General features: G+C 42.2%; 2 protein-coding genes across 9 annotated transcripts; one reads left to right on the forward strand and one right to left on the reverse strand.

Moving 5' to 3' along the window:
* Positions 1-647: 647 nt before the first annotated feature.
* LOC115028969 (RWD domain-containing protein 3-like) lies at positions 648-3,602 on the reverse strand. 8 transcript variants are annotated; one of them, XM_029462996.1, is made up of 7 exons: positions 3,513-3,602; positions 3,349-3,380; positions 3,035-3,118; positions 2,373-2,605; positions 2,064-2,288; positions 1,102-1,220; positions 648-990 (listed from the first exon to the last, which is right to left on the reverse strand). In XM_029462996.1, exons 4-7 carry the CDS (start codon positions 2,589-2,591, stop codon positions 876-878), a joined length of 678 nt encoding a protein of 225 aa, XP_029318856.1. In that variant the 5' UTR covers positions 2,592-2,605; positions 3,035-3,118; positions 3,349-3,380; positions 3,513-3,602; the 3' UTR covers positions 648-875. The 8 variants fall into 8 exon arrangements, with proteins under 8 accessions (XP_029318856.1, XP_029318838.1, XP_029318820.1 ...); XM_029462978.1 differs by having other exon boundaries at positions 3,035-3,137; XM_029462960.1 differs by lacking the exon at positions 3,035-3,118 and having other exon boundaries at positions 3,513-3,601.
* Positions 3,603-5,484: 1,882 nt separating this feature from the next.
* Positions 5,485-25,928, forward strand: plekho2 (pleckstrin homology domain containing, family O member 2). Its single transcript, XM_029426962.1, has 7 exons — positions 5,485-5,835; positions 15,089-15,238; positions 15,385-15,507; positions 19,935-20,039; positions 21,026-21,124; positions 21,589-21,906; positions 22,588-25,928. Exons 1-7 carry the CDS (start codon positions 5,827-5,829, stop codon positions 23,962-23,964), a joined length of 2,181 nt encoding a protein of 726 aa, XP_029282822.1. The 5' UTR covers positions 5,485-5,826; the 3' UTR covers positions 23,965-25,928.
* Positions 25,929-26,083: the final 155 nt, after the last annotated feature.

Below are 26,083 nucleotides of genomic sequence, written 5' to 3' on the forward strand. Positions count from 1 at the left end.
AGACTCTTTTCTTTTTTACACTTATCCAGACCTGGAAATCATGCAGTCAGTGTTGGAAGGTAACTAAGTACATGTACTCAAGTACTGTACTGAAGTGCAATTTTGAAGTACTTTTGTTACTAGTTACTTTGCAGATTTAGATGATCAATATAAAACATAAATCAACTAATAAATGATGATGTCACAGATTAAGCTACCCAGCAGTACATAAAGTACCTTTACCTGCTGCAACATTAAAGTGATGAACACATTAATATAGTATAGATATATATAGATAGTTATAATCCAATAATATAAAAATATATTATTCTGAAACGGTCGGCTCTGCATGATGAGTACTTTTACTTTTGGTCATTTAAGTATATTTTGATACTAATACTTTAGCACTTTTTTACTTCAGTAAGTTTGGAGTGCAGGACCTTTACCTGTAATAGAGCATTTTTACACTCTGATATTAATACTTTAATACTTAAGTAAAAGATCTGAGTAAAAATCAAATAGCATACTTGTCCACACTAGGAAGCCTGAGCTATGTTAAGACTATAATAGCTGCAGTGAACATATGAAGGGTTTCTCTCCACACAGACTGCTGTAGATACAGAGGAGAGCTTCAGCTGCTTTCTTCCAGGAACAAAAAGAAAGTCACCTGCAGACACTTGACATTTAATGAAGCGTCAAAATATCACGTCAGCAATAATGAACCCTTGTTTGTTTCCCTGCGTTACGACCATCAGTCAGTTTTAGTGTTGTGTTGTGTTGGAGTTGAGCATTGGGACGAGGCTTTACTCTTGTGCGCCTGTTTCTCCAGTCAGGCCGTAGCTGCTGCCTGCATGGTCTGAATCTTCAGCGTGGTCACCGTGGTAACCTGTGTGCCGTCAGTCACTTAATGATGGCAGTATCTGCTGGTAAAGCTCCGTCATGTTGATTTCCTGGAAGGCTGCGCTCAGCTCTGCTAACGACTCGTAGCTCTTCTCAACAAAACCCTGGAGCCTGCAGAGGAACACAGAGAGAAGAGAGACGAGGATTACTGCTGGGATCCAACACTGAAGTCCTGCCCTTATTCCTTTGACTCCACATCAGTCAGATGTCAGGGATCCATACCCATGTCCACAAGAGGGAGACGAAGGGCTTTCAATGAGAACCTTCATCATCCTCTCTTTGCATTTCTTGCCTGAAGAATCCACATCCACCTTCACCGTCTTTAAAAGGCGACAAAACTCCTGCAGACACATGATGACAGTCAGAAAACACTCTGAAGGAAAACCTTTACAAAGAAAACATACAACATTCATTCACATGTCGCCAAGTCGTCTGATATAAAATACAGAGCAGAGGCTAAAGGTCGCAGTACGCTGCAAACCTGATGGAGACATTTCAGCAAGAGCCCAAAACAACATGTGTTTAAACTCAAGTGACAGCTGCTGCCTTCAGGTGGCCGTAGGACTTCAGTTCTCCTTTCTAGAGCAGAAGAGGAGGTCAGGTGCCGTTATTATAGAGTGAGAGGGAGGAGGCTGGGGTGGATGCAAAGTCAACAAAGCATCTGATTTTAAGAGCAGAGCGTGCTGTTCATTTCAATGCTGGTTTCTACAAGGGGAGACACTTCAGGGGAACAGGGTTCAAATGTAACTAGCAGACACCACTATGAAACGTCCACAGTGGTAATTACTTTAAAAACAAAAAACTTTTTGCCATGTTTTTAGAAATACAATGTATAAATCAGGCTTTGAATGATATATGAACAAAGCCGTCTGAAAAGCTTTCTGAAAGTGTACGTTCAAATATGCAAATAACCCATTATCTAGTGCTAACTGTTGGTACATTTAGGATAAATTGACAGACAAAGTTAGTAAAATAAACAACTAAATGTGGTTTTGAGATGTTTTCTTTGCAATCGTCCAAAAGAAGACAAAACTCTCAAAATTGACCTGTGAATGAAAAAATTATGTTTTTGTCTATCGTGCATATTTAATCAATCTTTAAAGTCATCATACATACACACAGTTTGTGCCCTGCATGTTCTGTCTGTAAGACTTTGTGTGATGGCGTGTTGAACACGTGGGTACCTTGATGTTGGGTCTGGCTCCCTGCAGAATAACCAGTATACTCCGTCCCAGTAATATCGTCCCATTGAGCTGAAGCTGCTGGCTCCAGCGCCGCAGCAGACTGATGTAACGATTTCGAGATCGGATGTGGTCCAATGACAGCACTGCCGTCCACTGCTCCTCTTCTTCTCTCTCTTTCACCTCCTCCTCAGCACCTCTGCCCTTCTCTGTCACCTGCACACACTGCTGATTGTAACACAGATCCAATGATTATTGGAGGAGCATTCCTTCAATGTAAAAATGTTGTTGCTCATTAGACCGTTTGTTTACCTGCAGCCCCTCCACGAGCTGATGCACCATTGGTTCTGGAGGTAAAGCTGCAGCCTGATCCAGCAGCTTCTGTCTGATGTTGTGACACTGAGTCCTAGAAAGACCAGTGGAAGAGACGGAGATGGCGGGGGGACAGGAAGGGTAGCGGGGGTGCAGGTGGAACAACAGACTCACGTCCAACCCTCTTTGTCCTCCAACAGTGCTGTTGATTTGCACCATGAGTCCATCCTGAGCTGGAAGGCAAACAGAGTGATGTTGCAGCACAGCTACAGCACGATACAGTAATTTGTTCATTACTTTAATGTTGCAGCTGGTAAAGTTGAAGACTATTTCTTTTACTTTATATGTTTCCGGGTAGCTTCTGTATTTTTTCCATGGGGTCAATAAAGTTTATTTTAACCTATAATAATACATGATTCGTTATTTGTTGATTATAATTTGTATTATTCATTTGAATCTTGAAACTTAAGTTATCAAATAAATGGAGTAAAGTAAAAAGTACAATATTTTAGTAGCTGAAAATTGTAGTACAGTTCTTGAGTAAATGTACTTAGTTACTGTCCACCACTGGGCAGAAGTAGCTGACTCTGCGGACACTGCATCAGAAAGCATTGAGTTTTACCATTGACAGGCCCCCCCCCCCCCACATTTCTGTAGCCTACCTGGGGGAACAATGAAGCACAATTATCAGATGGGGTGAACTGAAACTGTCTTCGGTCCTCTCTCATTGAGTATTAAAGGTGTTTCTAAATAGGAAAGGCTTTACTGAGGAAATGTGACATTGTTCAGTATAAAACAATTATATTTGTCTCATTATTGTTTGTATTGGATAATGTTCACATACTGCACATAGTAATTGGAAACTTGGATTCAACTAGATATTGGGACAGCTGGCTGTACAATGGCTCCAGTTTGTTTGTTGACATGGTCAGTTTGTTGTAACTTGGTGTTTGCAGCGAAATGTGAACTAACTCACCAGCCTGCTGGATGAGCTGGAACTCTCCTTCTCTGCAGTAAATGGACGATAAAACGGAAACTTCCTCAAAAGCAGCTTCGGACATTATTTACAAATCAACATCATGAACATCATCTCCACAACAGCGTTAAACAAGCGCCATGTCATAAAGCATATTTACTAACTGTCATATCCCACTTTCATATTCAGTGCTGTGCCTGTCCGCACCTCCTTATCGTCCGGGTAGTTTCGCACACCATGTTTTTCAGTTCCGCGCCACAACTTTCACACTGTAGGGCGATGTATTCACATTTTTTTGTTTCTCACATTTCATCTCTCTCTCTTACATTTTGGACTTAAGCTCTCTTCGCGCGCTCTCATCGCTCTCGCGCTCTCCTCAGTCTCTCTCGCTAACGGTACGTTTGCTATTCTCGACGCGCTCTCTCTCAGACGCGGCACGCCAGGATCGGAGCGCCGCGCGAGCGAACGGCGAGAAGGGGAGAAGAAACGGACGGCGAGGGCGCGGGGAAAAACGAGCGCGAGCGCGGGAGAGCGCGCGAGAGCAGAAGAGAGAGGAAGAGAGACGAGAGAGAGGAGAGAAGAGGAACGAGAGAGGAAAAAAACCGCACGAAGCAGAGGAGCAAAGAACCACAAAAGAAAAAACCAATGAGACAAACACAGGAACACAAAGGAGGGGATACGAAGAGTAGAGTAGAGATAGGAGAGAGAGTACGAGAGAGGATGGAAAGCAACAATGAGAAACGGAGAGCGGACGCAGGAGCCTCGTCCTATCTCTTCGCTACCTTTATCGCTCTAATTCACCCTTATTTCTCTCCTCTACTCTTAATCGCTCTCTCACCCTCTCGCTCGCTCTCTCTCTCTCTCTCTCTGTTAACTCCGCCCCCCCCTGCGGGAGGAGAGAGACGAGAGAGAGAGAGATCTCTCTCCTCTATCTCTCTTTAACTTCCACTCCTCTCTCTCTCTATATCTCTCTCCTCTTCTTCTCATCTATCGTACTGTAACGCTCTCTCACATTTTTCTCTCTATCTTAATATTAATAAGCTCTCTCTACACCCCCTCCGCTCGCTCTCTCTCTCTCTCTCTCTTTAACTCCCCCCCCCCCCCCCTCCTCTCTCTCTTTAACTCCCCCCCCCCCCCTCTCTCTCTCTCTCTCTCTCTCTCTCTCTCTCTCGCTCTCTCTCTTTAACTCCCCCCCCTCTCTCTCTCTCTCTCTCTCTTTAACTCTCCCCCCTCTCTCTCTCTCGCCCCTCTCGAGGTCTCAATTCCTAAAATTCATCTCAAGGCGGTGTTGTAAGTCTTTTTGGCACCGGTGACGTATAAAAGAGGCATGACTCAATCATATATAGGCCTACTGTATATTATATGTCACTCTTTATTTTAAATAGTATTTTCATACAAACATGTGTAGTGCTTCACACAATAAAATATATAAAGACTATAACCATAAAGGCATGTATATATAGAAGGTTTTATACACAGGTTATAAACCATCAATAAGAATAATTTTAGTGCCACAAGGTTGTGAAAAAGCCCGTCGACTGAATGGACCATATGACAATGAAATCTGTTTTTTTTTTAGTTTGTGCTCCATGTGAAAATTTAAATAAAATGTCACCTGTAGCTCTAATCCTCTTCTATCTTCTATCCCAAGTGGTTTATTAAGCATGAGTAAAGGAGTTATTAACCACTGATAAAGCCATCAGTTATAACTTATAAAGTAGCCTTTTTATAATCAGGGCCTTCACTTTTACTGTATTTTAGTTCAAACATAATAAAAGTTTTGGTTTGTCTCTAACCAACAGGCCCAGGAACAGCCACACCTACCAGGAAGTGTTGAGTGTAGTAACATGAGAGGCCACTGTAATGTTCATCACACATATGTCCTGACAAAGGCGAACAGGAGGCTAAACAACTGTATGCAATCATCAAGTCAAATGAGCACCCTGAACAATACCTCCATCTGAAGTTTAGTGAATGATAGAAATGTTTTCTCCAGAGTAAGTTTCTGATGAGAGGACTGCTTTCTATGAATCTCAGAGGATGCTGCAGCTGCAGTTGTTTGTAGCTGTTTGTGTTTCATCATCACGCTGAGAAATGCAACAGCTTGATGCAATGCACATCGGCCAAACTGCACTCTCAACAAAGTCCCTCTCGGGTGCTGAATGAGGCCCAGATGATGCACAGACGCTGCAGATCGTGTTGCTCCTCCTCGATAGACATTTCGATTCAAGAGTGAAAAGGGACTTCAACCGGAAACCAAACTTTTTTCTTCGAACTTTTTTTTCTCTGAAGCAAAAGAGGAAAAGACACGAGAGTCATAAACTGCAGGGTTCCTTATTTTCTTTATTTACTGGTGTTGTTGGAAATGTGTCAGCTGCCGATCAACAGGGGAGAAGTTAACCGTTCCTGGCGAGGATAAGGGCGACGTCGAGTGATTTTAGGCTAGTCGACTCACATAACGGATTCTGGTCCTTTATCATGGAAGATGTGAGTAGTCACTTCAGTCCCACCGTGTCTGCTGCTTCGCTTTCTGTGGCATTGTACACCGTCATTGCAATGTAGGTTTGTAGTTTTGAGATATTGTATAGAGAGTGAACATTTCAGCGGGCATTCACTATATGATGTTATAAACCTCGGGGGCAAAATAACGTTACTCTGCAAGGGCGCGACCAACTTATTAGAGCAAAGTTAGGGCCCATAGAATAGGTGGCAGTGTGAGTTGGAACCGCTATTTTCTGGAAACATGTGAAAGTACTTCGAGAAATAAGTTAGTTTTAGTTTTTATAGCGATACCAGACTGCCTGCTGACGTCAACTTAAGTCAACATTTTTTTGGCACAAAGCACCTGCCCACCTGTCAATCTGTTCATCAGCTTGTTGGTCAGAGCCTATAAGAAACTCTAGCGACAACTGTACAGAGCTGCGAACTCCATTTAAAAATATTCCATTTTATTGTAGCGCTACGTGTGTGTATAAACGTATAACCTTCAAAACAGAAATTCAGACCTTGTCTGAGTCAGATGTGTCCTTTGGTAAATTCGGCATAATTACGATCCCCATTTAGCTCATATGTAAATTGCATTTTAACGTAACGGTTCACTTCAGCAGGGGAGGGTTTGGGGAATAACATATCTAAAGATTGATATTTCAGAAATGAAATATACCTGGTGGATTGTATCTTCGCCGAATCCACTGTGATGGGCGAATGTGTCAGAAAAGTGTTAAGAAACGCTTAATAACATTTCCTATTTTCATAACAACTAAGTAAAAAGGGATTTGCCATATTTATGAAGGATGCTTGGCGTGCCGTTGTCAACAGGGTAAAAGAACAGTGTTATCTCTCCTCACAAGGCTGCCTTTTCTAACTATATTTTGCGGTTTGATTTGTGGCATTTGATTAGAAGAATTAATACCTGTGATCCTTAAACTGCATACTACCTCATTGGAAATTTGGCATTTTGAGGAAGCAAACTTGCTAGAAAAAGGAAGTCAAGTAGAGACATACTATGTTACCTACTGTACCCAATGAACTTTTTCAACAATGCTGTACCCCGCCCTTTCGATTGTAACTTTGCTCAAAACTGTTAGCTGTCTCCCCATCTCCATCCAAAATCTGATTATTAAATCCATCTTTTCTTTTTCTTTAATTTACTTTCCTTTTATCACACTCCAGTCCAGATTATGAAGGCTATACACCACAAAACAGATACAACCCACTTTATGACAACATTAAATGTTGAAGTCAAATTAGGGAGAGCTTTAGCTGAGAATAGAGCATGTTTAAATAGTTTCTACCAGGTATAGCTATTAAGAAATGCACTAGTCATATTTCCAGATTTGTAAGTGATTTGCCAGAGATTCTCTTCAAACGGGAACAACAGACGTATGAGGTCACTGTCACGGGGGTGGGGTCTGATTTATGTCTTATAAGGGATGCATCTTTCAAACCATATTTAGGATTTATCAGTTCAGTATGTGTTGTGGATGGCATTGTGTCAGAATTGGAATCTGAGCAGAGGCTTCTGCATCAGATGGTGGTGGGACTCAAGTCCTGCTTTGCATTTTCTTTTCTATCAACATCACTTCTCAGCCCTCAGAGCAAATGAACACTTGATGACATTTTAAATAAGCTGTGAACATTTGTATAATGTTATAGTGTAACACAGCAACACTCTGTAGTCTTTGTTTGGCTGTGAAACATTTAACTCATTCAAAACAGCTTAGTTTGAAAATGTTACAGTTCTTCTACATGGAGGAATGACATTATGAAAAAGGTTACATTATACGGCAATATTTGTGATATTTCAATAAGACTTTAAACTTTAACCAGAATCATTTATGGTCATTTTGTGATGTCAGAATATGACATCCAGTGTGACTGGGGATTCCCAAAGTATAAATGGGCGAGGCCCAATATGATGTAAACTGCCTGAAAGTGATCCAGTAGAAGATGTAATCAGAGTATGTCATCATTCAACGCTGCTAATTCAAGTCTGTGAGGCTCGATGTATTTTGCCGAAGTAGTGCTTAAAGTCGCACTGAAATTAAGATGCGCTTTTTGCGAAGACATTTGGTCAATATTGTATTTTTTAAATAAATAAAAAGTTGGGAGAAGCAGACAGGAGTTACCGCAGGGAAGCTAAGAAATGTAACAAGAGAGCAACAAAACATATTTTAGCCACCTAAAAAATATCTATATATTTCAATTTCAATCTTGCCGCCCTTTCCGACAGGAAACTGAAGCTGTTATCTGCATCTGCTCCCGTTAAAGCCACCCGACTCTATTGAAAAAAACCTGTGATTTTACCTGCAGAACACAGAGGTTGCTGGTTTGCCGCTGCCTCGATTGGTTAGTTTGGATTTACCAAATTCGCACAATAACACAAACAAACTAACCGATCGAGGCAGCGGCAGACCAGCAACTCCCGTGTTCTGCAGGTAAAATTACAGGTACAGTTATAATAACTTTCTGGTGGCTTTGGCGAGAGCATAGCTAAATGCTTCATTTCCCAATCTGAAACATAGACTGTATAGCTGTCTCACGGCAAAGTAAAGCGGTACAAATATTCTAAACAAAACGTAAACTGATATTGATTTTTTGCTGCTGCCCCCGTCCACAGCAGTACACTGCTTAGCTTTCTTGCTGTAACTCCTGCCTCTTTATCCAAACTGGGAGCATGACACTGACTATGTATATGTACCTCATACAACAACTCTTCAAAACATCCAAACTATCCCTTTAAATTACTAACTGTACATAACCGACGCTGTGTGGGCTTGTTGAAAGAAGTGTATCAATATTCGTATACAGAGTATGACGTCAGTAGAGTGCAATGCTGTGACATAGATGTGTCCTAAAACCTTTTTAAACCTGAAGAATATGCTCAATAGCTGTGGTGTATAGTTTATTTTTATATATATTGTGGTTTGGATATTGTACTCTTATATCTAAAAACTGTTTACGACTGGAAGGATTGTTAGTAAGAACACTCACTACTTGGCTGGCTGCACATTGGCAGCTGTTAGGCTCTCATCTGTTCCTTTATATTTAGATTCTCTTCCTCTCTACTTCACATTCTTCCTTATCTTCTTTATCTTTCAACCCCAAAACCACTGCAGTCCTTGCATGTCTCAGCTCTATGAGTCATCCTTTTTATCGCCATCGCACTGACCTAGAGTGCATCATATGACGTGTCTGCCTGACCCATTCAGCAAGGAGGAAACAGACTGCCACATTATGTGTCAGGAAGAAAACAATTAACCCTCTCTCATAATCATCCTGCTATCCAGGCCTCTGCTACACAATGGATATGTGTGTGTGTGTGTGTGTGTGTGTGTGTGTGTGTGTGTGTGTGTGTGTGTGTGTGTGTGTGTGTGTGTGTGTGGATGCATCATCTTACTGGGGCACCGCTGACAAGCTCTGGGACAGTGCCTCTATGAGAAAGAAGGAGTCATCAATAGTGAATGCATGTGTGTGTTCTCGAGTATTTGTGACAAAAAGTCCTCATGAGATGGAAAGATGAGGAAAATGTTCTTTTAGAAGGCATTTTGCTAAATTGTACGAAGTGCAAAAGGGGTTAATTTAGGATTAAATAGAAGTTCTGTTGTTTGCTTCTTTGATGCTTCTCCATATCTCTCACTCTTTCTTCTTCATAATATGTTCACCCTGTCTCCGCGTCCTACGTTGCAAAGTGGGAGGACTTATTTCATGCAAAACTGCACAAAAACATTTGTGACACTCGCTGCCCAACAACATATTCCATACCACAACTCTTACTTCAGGGTTCAGGAAGTATCAGTTTCAGACTCTTTTCTACATAGACAATATCCGGTGACTGACAGTTGGAGCATTTCCACAGCTGGATGAGCATGAAACATCAGTGCAGACACTACAAGCCTGTGTACATAACCACGGCTCCACAGTGAATTTCAGTAAAAAGCATCTAATCCCTGAGCTTCAAATTATGTGCATATTGACATTTTCCTGGATTCATCCAAACTTTCTATTTCTTTTTTTTTTCCAACACAACATAATTTCTGTCAAATGTTGTATTTGTACTATGTTGTTTATCCTGTACACACGACATCTATTGCAGGTCTGTCCGTCCTGGGAGAGGGATCCCTCCTCAGTTGCTCTCCCTGAGGTTTCTTCCATTTTTCCCCCTTTAATTATGGGGTTTCTTTTAGGAAGTTTTTCCTTGTGCGATGCGAGGGTCTAAGGACAGAGGGTCTAAGGACAGAGGATGTTGTAACCTGTACAGTCTGTAAAGCACACTGAGACAAATGTATAATTTGTGATATTGGGCTATACAAATAAATTTGATTTGATTTGATTTGAAGAGCGTAAATGAAAGATTGCGCTGTTGAGCAACACAAGTAGAGGATGGGCATGAGTAACGTTACAGTAATCGCATTCATAAATTGAGTCAATTTAGAGTCAAACTTGTTGTTTCGGTCGTATATCTTTGTTATGCTGGTTGTCACCGAGGTACTAAACAGCCGTGGCCCCCGGCTGAGACCCCGGTGTGATAGCAGTTAGCGTGTGTTAGCATGACGGCGTTAGACAGCACTAGTCAGGATCTCTTCACTAGTTGTGTGTCTCAAGTACTCTATAATAATTGAATATGTTTACTCAAAGCTTATAATTACTTAAAATGCACATGCCTACTAGCAGCCGTGATGAATTAGTTCAGGTTAGCTCACCTTAGCTGAAGCTCAATGCTTACCTGTTCAGGACAATATTGGCATCTATCCTGAAATCCTTTTACCCCGTCTCTGGTCGTGGAGCTTTTTTAGAAAGATGCCCGGGCTTTTGAAGTCAGGTCCAACATTATCTCTGTTGATCCAGTTGGTTTTCTTGCCTCTGTGGCTCTCTCGCTCTCTATATCTGCCAACACGGGGTTGTAGAATCACACGGGCCACAACAAAAACAGAATCTGCACCGGAATGGAAATTTCAAAGGAGAGCATACTTTGTTTCCTTAATCTCTGATGACTTATTATGGTAATTTTGTGATTTAAAACAGTAAATATATGACATATTCCTCCTTTAAATCAACAATAGGATAAATCGTAGTGGAGCTCAGCAGAGAAATAGTGAGAAGTTTGGTGATTTTGCCAGAAGCATGAATCAACATCAACATGAGTCCAAGGATTGTAGTCTTTTCAGCACCATCTTGGATTTAGTTCAAGTTAAAATCTCAAAGGTCTCCGGTTCATTCTCTTCAGCAGCACCTATGGAAATAAGCGGTGACGTGTGTTTTTCGATCTCACTTCGCAGGGATACAAACAGTGTAACGCTTGTGATCTTTTCTGGGAATGTCGCCAGCCACAGACACCCAGTTTGTAATATTGTAAATGAGGTGTGTACTGACACGACTCTTTCAGTCCTGATACCAAAACCTGGGATTTGGGTATCGCCCAATACCTTGTATCAATCCGATACACGTGTTTAATAAATAAGCTGTATGCCTCACTGTGTGGAAGTGACTGGGATCATTCTGTTATGTGTAAAGCAACATCCGACTTGACTTCAACAATGCTTTCCTATCTTTTAAAATATAACAGCAAATATAGCTTGTCGCTGATACCCGATCCAGCTATTTCAGAGTCCGTATTGGACCGATATCAGCGCATCTGCTCCAAATGCAAGGGCTTTCATTGGTGGGCCAGAGGGTCCATCACCTTTGTGTTAGCCTACCTGATTCAGCGATGGATTAACAGACATTTATTTAAATTAAAATCTTCGAGATTATTACTTTCAAAAGATACAAGTTTATCCAGTCTCCACCACAAGTGACAGGAAGCATTGGGGTGTCAGTAAAATAACATACACATACACATCAGAGCTTTTGGACCCACCTGTGGTCTGTGGTGTGATACGTAGAACAGAAGCCTTATTGTCTCAGCTCAAGCAGGAGAGTAATATTAAGCATGTTAGAATGCACACATGGTGTACAGTGACTGACTGCAACACTGCGCAGTGAGTAAGCCTGTATCTGCTGGTGATAGCAGAGTGTGGACACTTTTATCAACCCTGCAGTTATTTGTCGTACACTCCTATCATTTATCACAACACATTTGGCTGCGACAACATTTGCATCAGCAGCACAAAACAGGAAGTACAACATATCCTCACAATGCAGTCACGCATCTATGATTTGACCATTTCTAAGTTAGAAATTCGAGATTAAAAAGTTTTTTTCTTCTTCATTGTAGCTTATTTGTGTAGCTTTGTTTTAAGCAGAAATAATTGGCCAGTAACTTGTGTTTCATTTAATGCTCATAACAACAGGTTAATCATACCAGCAAAACAATGCATTTGTCCTGCCCCACTGTCTTCTCTCAGCTGTGAGGAGTAAAGGGTTATTGGGGGTAAAGTGTGAGCTCCAGTGAAGCTTGTGGTGAGCTCAAGCTGGGCAGGTCAGTTAATGAATGCCAGATGCTCCCTGACCTAAAACTTCATCAGAAACACATGTCTGCTAAGGTGTGCCTCCTCCACAAAACCCTGCGCCCTGTTTTCTCTCAGTATTGCACGACCCAGCATGAGATACCTTAGCTTTAGCATTTATAACTACGTTACCACTTGTCTCTGCGTATTATTTTAATCTGTTGGATGACAGTTGAAGTTTCAGTGTTCACCACAACGCCGCAGATACGACAGCCAATAGATTGTGCAAACATGTGAGGGCAGTTTTGGACAAAAACTTTGGTTAGGTCTATGTTTCAAAGCAGAGCCCACTTCCTGTGTTAGTCAAAAATATGATCTGATGTTGCAGTGCAGAGCTGTAGTGGTCAGCTGAGCGCTGAGTAATGGAAACCTCTCACTGCTGCCCTGTCGCATGGGTTTGATTAGTGCAAGTGAAGCGTTCCACCAAACCCTATCAATTCTTTCCATGTTCATCCATGTCAGAGGCATGCCATGGTTTTCTGTACTGCACAGTGAGGCTGCTTTGTCTTAATGTGCTGAACATAATATAAAGTGACATTGCACCATCGTTCTTTAAAAAAACATTTTTACAAAGTAGCTTTTTATTTTCTACCCTTCTCGCTCTCTGTCTGGCACCTCTTTCCTCCCTGCTTGGCGTTCCTTGCTTTGCAGCTGCACTGCTGTTTACCGAGTTGAGACACACTTGCAGTTAGAGTGAAAGTGGAAAAACAGTTTGATGACCTCCCACCTAATCCCAAAAAAGAAAAAAGAAAGATATCCTGTGGAAGTTCGTCCAACAGAAACAAAGGCTGTGAATTTTGCAGACACCTGCACTTTAGTCGCTGTTCTAGTCCCCATGACAAATGAATATCTGGGTTCACACAGAGTTTCCACACGTCTATATATAAGCAAACACAAGTCTACTGTATATTTCACGGAGGTTGGCAGCCACAGTGTACTTCGCTTGGATTCACAGCAGTTACAATAGATTACAATGACGACCAAGTTTCACTGGGAAATTGATCAAAATGTCCTCAGACAGGTGCTACATTACATTAGCTTAAGTTGGTTGGTAAAATAAACACCCGTCCATGCCAGTGTAAGTGTAAGCCTCACATTCAGCCATATTTGAGCAACAATCTGATTGTTTACTGATACTGATGAGCACAAGTAGAAGTTGGCGGAAGCCAAAGAAGAAGTCAGGTGACGTAAAAAGCGACCAGTTTGCGTAGGGGTGGGTCAAACAAACTTATTTTAACCCACAGCATGATCCTTTCCTAAACCTTTCCTAAACCTAACCAAGTAGTTTTCTTTAGTAAATCGCCCGTTTCACAACACGATCCACATTTTTACGTTAACACTGTAACCGTGAGGAAACTCTCCTGTGGGTCGTAGAGGGTAGCAACAAGCAACCTATTTGGTCTTATGGGTTGGAGGACTTGGTGCTTACGATAGATTAAAGTTACAATGTCGCCCCAGTACGGATAATTCCAATTCAAACATAATTCAAAACAGATCTGTGGAAACACACCAAGAGTTATAAAAGTTATAATCCTAGCCACCATTCCCATGCTGTTGCTAGCATAGTTAGCTTCAAATGTGTCGCTCACAACGTAAACAGCTAATTGCACCAGATTCAAATATAAGCTTTGTATTCATACCGTATTTTGGCTAAAGTCAAATCAGTGATTAGAACACAGTGAGTGTACGGAGGACAGTGTACAAGTGGGTAATGTAGTAAGAGTATGAATAGTTTGTATGGATGTTTTGTTTTTCTTAAAACATTTTGTTACTGCTGTTTTTCTTTATTGTGTTCTTGGTGTTTTCCTGAATTCACATTACACACTGCCATTGTTTTTTAGGTATGTTGCATGTACTGGTACACAACAGCAGTACTTTTTTCATAATGAATGTTAAGTGTTTCACTTCCCTTATTTTTTGTTTACAGTTTCATTATTCATCATTATGATTTGTGTTGCCTAGTAGCTACTGCTGTCATGTTCTTTTTCAAGTTGTCCTTTTTTGGCATTTTGTAAACACGTTGACATGCTATCACTCACGACCCATCTGTGGACAAATATAGATGTGACAAAACATGTAGGAAGCTAAATATGTGGAGCAAAGCACAAAGTAAATGCTGTCAAAGGTGTCATAGTCAGATGTGAGATGTGTCAGAGGAAGTGCGGGTTTTCAGAAAAGAGGGCAGAAATGAAAACATCTGATAAGAAGTGAGAGCGGCCGCTCTTTAGGGGCCTCAGGCCAAGTTAACACCAAACTAGTTTTGAAATGACACCACATTGTTTATTTCTCACTCGCTGCCCAACCTTGACAACCATCTTCTTAGACGTTATAGAACTGGGGGTGTTTTATAAATCTACTTAGAATTTAGGAAATTATTTGTCACACTTCATACACCATAAGAGCAGATAGTATTTGCATGTTAAACATAAAAAGATTTAGCTTTATGGAAAACACTTATTGAACACTTATGGAAACCAGTGTCAAAACAGAAAGAAGTCATTACACATTATAAGATGTCTTACTAATAAGTAATTAAGAGTACTGTGTCACACACATATTCACTCACCCACCAGTCACTGCTGTCAGCATGAAGTGCAACACACAGGTGGCGTAAAACACACATTGTTTTCAATGTAAGACCCATGCTGCTGGATAAACAAACTGGGTAACTTTAGTCCTTTTCTGTACAGGTATACTGTTAATACTAATTAGTAACAATGACAAACTGACAAGGACGGTCTGCTAGTGCACTGCTGTGTTTTGAGTGTGATTTCCTTCCTCTGTCATTGCAGGGTGCAAAAGAGGACCCAGCCCAGAGTAAAGAGCCAAAGTTCCTGGGTAAGGCTGGCTGGGTGAAGAAGGCCCCTGCCAGACTGTTGGCCAGCTATAAGGAGCGCTACGTCCACGTGGAGAAGACAGAGATCGTGGTGTATGAAAATCAGGTACGCTCATATATTATGTCTCCCTACTCGTGCAGCACTCTCACTGATTTGCACCACATTACTGGACAGTCACAGACTTGAGGCTTGTTGTAATGAAAAGCTAAAACAATGGAATGACACGTTTGACCTGTACATTTGTGTTGCAGGACCTGCAGAACTGCGTGGAGAGGCTTGACCTGGAAAACTATCATGCATGTCGTGAGTTAAAGAGCCCCTTCAACAAGAAGCACAGACTGATACTGATCCGATCATCCAAGCCTGGGAATAAGGTGAGCTGACAGATGCTTTGGTGAAAGTAGAACTTTGTATATATGCCATGGTAAGAGATCAAATAAGGCAGTGTTTTATAGTTGGTGTGTGATTGCTCACATACAATAGCTCCAACTTTCAGGTTTTAAAAGAAATGTTTAAAAAGAAATGGAGGATGAGCGTGAGCACAGCAGGTGATTGAAAGTGAGGCGGTACGTTGTAACTCCCAACACCGAACACAACACAGACATCAAACTGTCACTTCTTCACATTCTGTTGATAATGTTTCAAACTAAAACTCTAGTCATCTCTTACACCTTGTAACACTGTAGAGAAGCTTCAGTGGCATTCACTAACATATGGTGTGAAGGCAGCGAAAGTGAAGAGGAAACATCAAGTTAAATAAATAGCTAGCATCGGGCAACATGCACTAACCACAAAGGCGGAGCAATAAACAGAACCAAAACACGGACTCTGCTGTGTTTGTCATACCCTGTCGTCATTTTTTGAAATCACACCAGGGTTTGGTTAAAGAGCCACTTACTTTGAAATCTTGTTTTAGCTTGAACTAAAACTTAAATTGAAAATAATGCATATGAACCCTGCAACACTTTTGAACACAGGATGTTCATCATAAAGTTTAGTCACAAGCGTGTTGTGAAGAGACCTTTGAACACTTGGTATTAAACAATGATTCCTGACAGTAAGTAAAAGCACTTCTAGTAAAAGTCGTAAACATATTTGCTGCTTTTCCACTTTAAAGCTCCACATAATGTTATATTAACAGTTAACACAATTAGAATGTGCGATGGGAAAAGAGAGGCTCATAGTTACAAACCCAAAGAGACTCATCACCTGACTTCAGATAAACCCAGCATTTAGCAGCTAAAGATATTTCTCTCAGGAGTTGGTGGAGACCAAAACAAAGCTAAAAGAGAGTGAGTATTGGACTTACACAAACTCAGCAGATGTCCTCCAGGTGTGTCTCGCTCTCCCCTCTCAAAAAAAGAAGAGTTGAATCTCACTCAATTGTCCCTCCAAGGTGGGGGTTTATTCATCTTGTATTGTGCCTGACTTTAGTGGATCATAACACATCGGATTTGGAATTCATTCTAAATGAGAACAAACGTTTCATAGGCTGTCAGTTTTAGAGCCATGACAAAGGCCAAAATGTGGCCGGCAACAGCTTGTTTCTAGCCTCGCCGATCACCCGAAATACCTCATGCTACTAAAGCATTTGTTGTTCACTTGCGGCCTCTACCGGCCGGTTAGAAGGAGTAAACAGTCAATGAAGTAGGCTTTTCCAAGGTGATTATAAGTCTATGCATGTGGACATAAGAAAGCCTGTCTTTGCAGTTTGTGATACATCTTCAGCACAGTTTTAATTAGGCTGTAGGCCCTCTAGTTACAAGCCACGAGCCTGTCTAACCTTTACACAGTGTTGCAGTACTGTTTCCATTTGCTCAGATGATGACATACTCAAATATCAAGGTCTTGGTTCAGATTAAGATTTATGGTGGGTAATAAACCTTAATACCTTTGTATTAAGGTTTGATATGACATACATATTTCCATACTGTTGGAGTAACATTAGCCAGGTGACCATAAGCATGACATGTGTTTTGCCCTGTAGTGCTATGGAGCTACTCTTTCTACCTTCTCTATGTGTTGGTCCCAGTTTTTCTTGGCAGCCTTATGAAAGCTGAGACTAAACCAAGTGTTTTTGTGTCACTGTCATTTTCTGAGTAAAGGGAAGTAGAAAAGGGAAATGTTTTTACAACGGTTTGTTTTTTGCGAGTTGAAATACCATCATTAAACATGTTTTAAATCCCCCATTTGTTAAACTTACAGTTCCTGAATTTGTTGGTATTCTATTATGGGTGTTCAGTGTGAATGAAGTTAGCGGGTCTGACCAGGATGTGAACAGCTACTTGGCTGCCTCTTGGTTTCTCCGGGGTAACCCTCAGCTCTGGCTCTGCACGGCTCAACAATGCCAAAAAGATTTTCTCAAGGCAGCAGCAGCAGGAAGCAGCAGCAACAGCAGTGGCAGCGGCAGCAGCAGCGGCAGCAGCAGCGGCAGCAGCAGCAGCGGCAGCGGCAGCGGCAGCTGCTGCTGCGGCAGCATGTCTCACAGCCAATCACCTGTGGCTGCTTTTCCACAGTTAACCTCTTCCAGGAAAGCCATACATCCCCTGAATGTCCTCAGTCTCTGATCAAGTTTCATGAGGTTGTGTTATCCTAGATGTATAGTTTAGATCAGGGGTCCCCAAACTTTTTCCTGTGAGGGCCACATAACTTTTCCCTTCTCTGATGGGGGCCGGGGTCAGTTTGTAACAGAAAAAGTGTGACGATCGCAGGGGTGCCTAAACGTAAACATTTATTGTTTTCCAGAAAGCCACACATAACCAAATATTATTAACCCTTTCTGGGATCTTCACAGAAAAGAAAGTCAGGAAATAAATAATACTATTTGTGAAATAAATAATAACCAAATAACCCTCTCTGGGTTCTTCACAGAAAAAATAAAGTTTCACTTGTTCCAAAAGCAGCGCAAGTTTCACCTCAAATGCTTTTATGTGAGAATACATGTCGCAAATGAGTTCCCCCTGGCTTTGTAGCTGCAAGTTAAGGCTGTTCAGCATTTCTGTCACCATCCATCCATCCATCCATCGTCTACCGCTTATCCGGGATCGGGTCGCGGGGGCAGCAGCTCCAGTAAGGAACCCCAATCTTCCCTTCTCCGGGCCACATCCTCCAGCTCCGACTGGGGGATCCTGAGGCGTTCCCAGGCCAGTGAGGAGATATAATCTCTCCACCGAGTCCTGGGTCTTCCCCGGGGTCTCCTCCCAGCTGGACGTGCCTGGAACACCTCCCTAGGGAGGCGCCCAGGTGGCATCCTTACTAGATGCCCGAACCACCTCAACTGGCTCCTTTCAACGTAAAGGAGCAGCGGCTCTACTCCGAGTCTCTCACGGATGGCTGAGCTTCTCACCCTATCTCTAAGGGAGACGCCAGCCACCCGTCTGAGAAAACCCATTTCGGCCGCTTGTACCCGTGATCTCGTTCTTTCGGTCATGACCCAGCCTTCATGACCATAGGTGAGGGTAGGAACGAAGATCGACCGGTATATTGAGAGCTTTGCCTTCTGGCTCAGCTCTCTTTTCGTCACAACGGTGCGGTAAAGTGACTGTAATACCGCCCCCGCTGCGCCGATTCTCCGGCCAATCTCTCGCTCCATTGTCCCCTCACTCGCGAACAAGACCCCGAGGTACTTGAACTCCTTCACTTGGGGTAATGGCTCATTCCCTACCCGGAGTAGGCAATCCACCGGTTTCCTGCTAAGAGCCATGGCCTCAGATTTGGAGGTGCTGATCCTCATCCCAACCGCTGCACACTCGGCTGCGAACCGATCCAGTGACTGTTGAAGGTCACAGACCGATGATGCCATAAGGACCACATCATCTGCAAAGAGCATCGATGAGATCCTCAGGTCACCGAACTGCAACCCCTCTCCTCCACGACTACGCCTCGATATCCTATCCATGAACATCACGAACAGGATTGGTGATAAAGCGCAGCCCTGGCGGAGGCCAACATTCACGGGAAACGAGTCCGACTTACTGCCGAGTATCAGGACACAACTCTCGCTTTGGGCGTACAGGGATTGGATGGCCCTCAAAAGTGACCCCCTCACCCCATACTCCCGCAGCACCTCCCACAGTATCACCCGGGGGACCCGGTCATACGCCTTCTCCAGATCCACAAAACACATGTAGACCGGATGGGCGTACTCCCAGGCCCCCTCCAGGATCCTTGCAAGAGTAAAGAGTTGGTCTGTTGTTCCACGACCAGGACGGAATCCGCATTGTTCCTCTTCAATCAGAGGTTCGACTAGGTTCTGTCACGTCTGTTAAAAATGCGAGGTGCCATTTCCATTCTTTGAATACCGCCACCGCCTCTTGACAGATGAGACAAACAGCCTTTTCTTTGCATTGAACAAAAAAAGAATCGTTTGACCACTGCAGGTTAAATACCCTGCATTCTGAATCAATTTTTCTTTTACCTAACCTTTTCGCCATTATTCCGTTCTATTTGACAGGGGCTAGTCTAGGATTCTCGAGGCCAGACTGAAAAAACAATCATAATGCGTCTCTGGTATTGTTCAGGGGGCCGGGCCAAATGTGGAGGTGGGCCGTATCCGGCCCGCGGGCCTTAGTTTGGGGACCACTGGTTTAGATGCTCAGAAACGTTACATTTGAAGAGGTAGAGGTAGTGCGAGGGAGAGATTTAGTTCTTCTAAAACGTTTGTAAAAAGGAAAAGACTGCATAGTAAATGCTCCCTAACACTTACACATTTGTTTTACCTTTGATCATCAGCATATTTTGAAATGACCATTCTGTATTCACAGCTGTTACGAGTCATTTCCCTGCTTTGTGTGACTGACAGGTCCATGATGTGAAGTTCCAAGCTCAGACTGCAGAGGAGAAGGAGGCTTGGATTAAAGCTCTGCTTGATGGCATCAATCGAGCAAAGAACAAAATCTTTGATGAGGTAAACATCTCTTAAAGCGACACACTACAGCAAAACACTTTGTTTTTTCATGCACTGGTCAATGTTGAGAGTCTAGACTATTTTGCTTCAATAACACGTGTTCTTTCAAACTAGTGGAAAGAAAACATCCAAAATACACATTTCTGTGTTTATTTTACTAACTCCGTCTGTAGATTTCTTCATTACATAATGCCTCAATTGCATATGTAAACATAACATTTCAGAAAGGGTGTAATACAAAAAATGTAAGTAATCAACTGGGGAAGTCGCATGGCAGTATATATAAGTTCATCTTTTTTTACCTATTCACCTGTAGTCTTTTGAAAAACTTATGGAATTTTACAATGCAATACAATACAAGGCCATTTTCCCTAAATTAGTTTTTTTCTCATCCTCGGAGGCAGAATTCTCCACTTCAGTATCACTGACATAAAGCAAACTTTATAGTTTCCTTCCTCTCTATATCCTGAAGGTTTGTACAGAGGGCTTTGTTCATATATCATTCAGAGCCTGATTTATATAATATGGTGTTCAGAAAAACATGGCGGAAATAGATTTATTTTAAGGCTGTTGACAGTATGTTCTGACTTATGAAGTGATACAAAGAGATATCTAAACTTCCCTCAGTAAAACCTTTGACTCTAACATGTTAACAAAAAGAAACAACAATGTTTAACAACCTTTATCCAATGTCCATTTTGTTCTGGAAATGTGTGCAAATAATCACAGTTATTACAGTGCCTCATTTGCATATCCAAACGTAACATTTGTGAAATGTTTTAATACAAAATAAATTGTCCTAATGTAAGTAATCAACTGGGGAAGTTTCATCTTCATATCTATTAGTTTTTTGACCCTATTTACCTGCAGTGTCTCCCCTTAATTCCAGTCAACGACACCTCACTGAGTTTTTATACATGTTTAGCTGCTAAAAACTCTCAAGGGTTCAGTGGAAAAGTGAATGAATAAAGTGAATGTTTTCACAGGTGACGGTTGATGAAAGCATTAATTTAGAGCATGTTACTCGAACAAGGCCCAAAGGGAACCGTAATCGACGGCCACCGACCAGGATACACATGAAAGAGGTTTGTGTGTGTGTGAATGTGTGAATCCATTCATGTGTGTGTGTGTAACAAGACACTGTGTGGTTAGCTCTGTCGCTACAGAAAGTAAGTCCAGACTTGAATCTGAACTCTGTGAGTCTCTTGTTCTTCTCGTGCTTGCATGGGTTTCTTATTGGTTCAAAAACACACAGTATGTGTGAATGTCTGCGAGTCACTCTGGATAAGAGCGTCTGCCAAACTAAACTAAATCATTCCTGTTGAAGATTTCTATAGGTCACATTAAGTATTTTCATTTCATATTCATAATTCAAATCGCTTCTACTTGGCTGGTTTTTGATCGCTGTTAATCTACTGTCAATGAAAGTCAACGCATCCACTTTCATTATGAAATATCTATGCCGAATTTGATCGAACAGCTTTTTGTTTTAGAATATATGGTATGTTGGCTTTTGGTTTAATTAAACGTCTTGTTTTTTTCCCTCCAGGTAGCTATTGTGTCGTCTGATGGTATCCTGCGTTTGGATCTTGATCTGGAGAATGCCTTAATGCCTAATGGGACCCATCACAGTGTTGATGGGACTGAAACCCCCAAAGAGGCAATCATAGCCCCAACTCCTAGGTCCAACGCCAGTGGAGCTGCGGAGAAACATTCAGAGGAAAGTGCTGAGGAGGACGCTCAGACTGAGCCAGAGGTCAGTCCCCAGAAAAAGGTCATCAAACCTCCCATGCCCCCGACCAAAGAGGCTAAACCCAGTTCAACACCTGAGGATGAGCCTGACAAGGATGATGGCCCAGAGAAAAAGGTCTGTATAATGCTAAATAACCCTTATCATACAGTGCAGAAATATATGTGTATGTCTTTCTGTTTGGATTATATGGTCTGTAAAATAGGAGTTAAAGGTCCCATATTGTAAAAAGTGAGATTGTATGTATTTTCGATTCAAATATAAAGCAGGTCTAGGTGCTACATGCTCTGAAAGTATGAACATGCTAAATCTACACTCAGACTGTATTCAGAAACTGTGCCTTTAAACGAGCCGTCACTCGTGTGATGTCACATCTGTGCTATAGGTAGAAAGTTCCACTACAGAGCCGTTACAGTCATTCCGCAATCACATTGCAGAGCATAAATGTATTATAAAAACTAGATCAATCCAATGACAATCGCTCGCCTGGTGCATACGGCAAAAAGGTTTTCTAGCTTCTGTGTTTACTTCCTAGTCATGTGACCAACTGAATATGCACATTAGTGTTGCGTCCCATTCGGACCAGAGACTTTACATTGTGGTGACGTCAGAGTTTTACAAATGTAAAACCTCTGTTTCAGACAGAGTGCGAATACAGGAATCTAATTCAGGCAGACAGTATGAGAAACATAATGTGCTTTTTGAACATTAAAGCATGTAAACATGTTTAAGTAGAAACACAAAAACCAAGTTTGAACCTGAACATGAGCTTAATATGTCCCCTTTAATGTTTTTAAGGTCCTGCTGCCACCTATGCCTCCATCTAAAGAAGCCAAGCCCTGTGCTTCACCTGTTGAAGAAGCTACAGAGGAGGCCAAAGCTGAGAAGATGTCTGACGAAAATCCTGATTGCAAGAAAAAGTCAGGTCCACCACCAACCCCTACCAATAAACCCAGCTCCAGCAGCTCCATAAGCAACCTTGCAGAGGCCTCACAGTCCAGGCCAAACTCCCACCCTCCTACCCCTCCATCCAAAGAGAAGAAACCCTCCCATCCTGCTGTGGAGCCAGATCAAGAAGTTCAAGACATGACGGATGAGAACAAGGAGAATGAAGAAGGCAATAAGAAGGAGGCGACAGGAACAGCTGTGGAAACAGATGAGGCAGACCAGTCGATTTCTAAAGAAGCTCTACCTAAACCTGAGAATCCCAGCGCAGAAGGACAGGTTTATGAAGAAGAATCAGGGGAGGTTATAAGTAGTGGCATAAACGAAGCATCAGACAATGAGCCACAAATACCCACAGAGCCGGTCAGAAAGAGCCCCAGCCCTCCTCCAACCCCCAAGAAAAAGCCTGAGAAAGCTGCTCAGCCCGACACGCAACACACAGACGACAACACAACTATAACGCAGACTAATGAGGGACCGGACCCTACTACATTACTGCAAGCCTCCGAGACCTCAGCCAGTTCTCCTCTAGCAGAAGAGGCACTACCCAAGAATGAAGTCCCCTCAGTAGTTGTCTCTTTGAATGACCCGCTCGCTGACAGCCTCAGCCTGAGTCCACTGCTCTGTCACTTGCCCGGGGAGAAGAAAAAGAAGACGGAGGAGAAATCTGTAGACAGCGGTCAGCACTCAGACGATGACAGCGAAGGCTCTGGGAGTGAAGAAACGCTGGCGGCTTCCACGGTTGCGTTGAGAGGAAGCCATGCTGGTCTGGATGTGTTGGACGCCAGCGAGGATAAGATTCAGGTCCCGGTCAGTTTAATGGTGAAAAAGTTGCCACCCAAGCCTCAGGTCAGACCGAAGGCCTTTCCTTATCGGCGCTTAGTGGCCACTTCTCCTCTCACTCCCTCAACCAAGGCCAAGTCCGTCTCAATTGGAGATCTGCTGTCTGACTCTTCAGTCTGTGAACAGCATACCAGAGCTGTGGCCGGAGGCGACAGGGCTCCGAGTAATGATTTCATGAAACTTGAAACTGAAGTGGCGCTGGAGATGGAAAAGACGGGGGAGCTCCTGAGCAGAGTGTCCCAGTCGCAGGGGGGAGGTGACGGGGAGGGCATGCCAGAGGATCTGCTGACCAAGGCCATGGAGAAGCTGAAGAAAGCCGACGATGTCCTGAGGGAGGTCCATAAACTGAAACTCGCAAAGGACTCAAGAAACAGGAATAGCTGGTAAATGTCAGCCAAAGCAGATTGACTTGGAATTGAACATTCGCTGAACCCCTCTCCTGAACAGTCATTGTCCAATCATAGCTTAGCAACCATCAATAGGCACAGAAAGCCTGTTAAGCTTTGTTTCCTCCACATAACGGTACGATTTGCATGAGGCTGTGCTAAAAGCTATATTTGGTATACAAAGACTTTGTAGGACCATGTCTTTTTTTTGCCTGTAAGTGTAAGGAATATATTAAACAGTGCATTTGTCTGCTCTAAAGTAAGCTGCTGTCATTAGCATTGCTGCGTCTCAATTAGGATACTCCCGTTAGTGCACGGTACACCCTGTACATACTGAATTATTTATAAACGTTCTGCCCGACTCTCTATCCTAACCTTAACCATCCTGTAACAATTTCACAATTTGAGGGTTACCATCTGGACACGACCGACTTTTTACCGTAACGAGTACACCATCCCTGTACTCACAGTGCACTGCAGTTTGCCATACTCGTCAGTGTGAATGCACTTATGCACTCAAAATAGCAAGTGTAGGTACAGAAGAAACTGAGCGTTTCTTCCAAGGTCTTTCAAGTAGCATATCATAAGTATCCACTTCAGAATCTCCATTCACAGCAGGCACATCCACTATATACGTTTCCCCACTGTGTGGAGGCCGAACCGGGATGCTGTCGCAGTTTAGACTAACGTTAGCGGCGCTGTTTTGGGAAAGTTTACGCTCCAGCACACTTGGCAAATACACCCTAAAAGCTTTTTCCCTTGTAATCTTAAAAGCGATTCATGCTGTTGAAACGGAGACACCTGTCAATTTGTGGAGCCTGTTTAGCGAGCTGATAAAGCCTGCAACACTTGTCATTTAGTGGGCAAAATCAACAGTTGTCAGCCAGAAATGAGAAGCTGATTCTGCTTTTCTCCCACTGGTTCCTGCCCTCTAAAGAATCAGCCGTTATACATTGGCATTTTGGGTGTTAGATTTGACAGCCTTATCATTGTGCACTGCAGATGTGCTGCGCGAGAATGGAAAGCCTGACAGGTGTAGCAACATTGGATAAGGGGGTTTAGCGAACGATTGATTGATGGACTTGGGCAGAACGACAGAAATTTTGATGCAGCACATGCAACCGCTCACTCATAATTACCGTAACTAAGTGCAATTATTTCTAGTTTTAACTTTCTCTGCAGCTGAATGTTCTACTGTGTATTTTTTGTTGTATATGAAATATCAGATATTTTCAAGAAGGATTACTTGAAAGTTAATTAGAAAATATATAATATAACAGCAAAGGAATACTGTCATACATTGAAAACATGCAAAACAAAGTACTAAAAAGTGTTAATAATACCAAATTACACAACCGTTTTAATAGTTTACTCTTTGTGGATTCCAGAGGCGTTTTCTCCTCTTCAGATACTTTTGCTGGCAGTTTATATGAGGGAATTTATATTGTACATACTTTATACTTTTACTACAGCATATGCTGTCTATTGTTGATATGGAAAGACCACCCTAGCTCAGGAGTTTTCTGAAATTATTTTTTCCAGACTAATCATGTGATTAAAGCAAAATGAAGAACTGCCACTCCACATAGAAGGATTCCAGTTTTGTAATTAATGATATGTTTTTTATAGTGATATTGTACATAGCACAGAACAAAGAGCTTGTAGCAGCACTTCCGGCTCTCACTAACCCCTCTCACAGTTTAACTTTACTTTCACATTTGGTTATATGAGGGATATGTGCTCTTCAGTGATGTTCCTCACAATTTTAATCATGAACTCTGAAGAATTTCCCCCTATTGTTGTCCAATGCTTTGTTAAAAGATGTGATGCTAGTGTTTAAGACTATTTTGAATATGTCATGCCATTTAGATTATGCAAAGATATTTTCTAACATTAGATATAATTTTGTACTCTTTGATACAAGTTGCTATTGCCCAAATAAACAAAGGGAAACTATCTGTTTAAGTTTTGTGTCTTTAATGCGCTCTTACTTCTTAAATCACCTCAAAGACTTATTTAGAAAATTACATCTATTTATTAATACACATACAGTATGTTCATCTATTTACTTTCTATTATTCTCTTTAATTGGTTTACTTTCATATAGAAAGCTGCCATCT

Source organism: Cottoperca gobio, chromosome 3 (assembly GCF_900634415.1).
Source record: "Cottoperca gobio chromosome 3, fCotGob3.1, whole genome shotgun sequence".
NCBI classification, from domain to species: Eukaryota; Metazoa; Chordata; class Actinopteri; order Perciformes; family Bovichtidae; genus Cottoperca; species Cottoperca gobio.

Coding starts and splice junctions, on each gene's coding strand:
- plekho2 (XM_029426962.1), top strand. Junction 21,125..21,588: donor CCAGGATACACATGAAAGAG/GTTTGTGTGTGT, acceptor TTTTCCCTCCAG/GTAGCTATTGTGTCGTCTGA. Junction 21,907..22,587: donor ATGATGGCCCAGAGAAAAAG/GTCTGTATAATG, acceptor AATGTTTTTAAG/GTCCTGCTGCCACCTATGCC.
- LOC115028969 (XM_029462935.1), bottom strand. CDS start 3,433: ATGTCCGAAGCTGCTTTTGAGGAAGTTTCCGTTTTATCGTCCATTTAC. Junction 2,606..3,348: donor CCAGCTCATCCAGCAGGCTG/GTGAGTTAGTTC, acceptor TTTGCCTTCCAG/CTCAGGATGGACTCATGGTG. Junction 2,289..2,372: donor AGCTCGTGGAGGGGCTGCAG/GTAAACAAACGG, acceptor TGTTACAATCAG/CAGTGTGTGCAGGTGACAGA.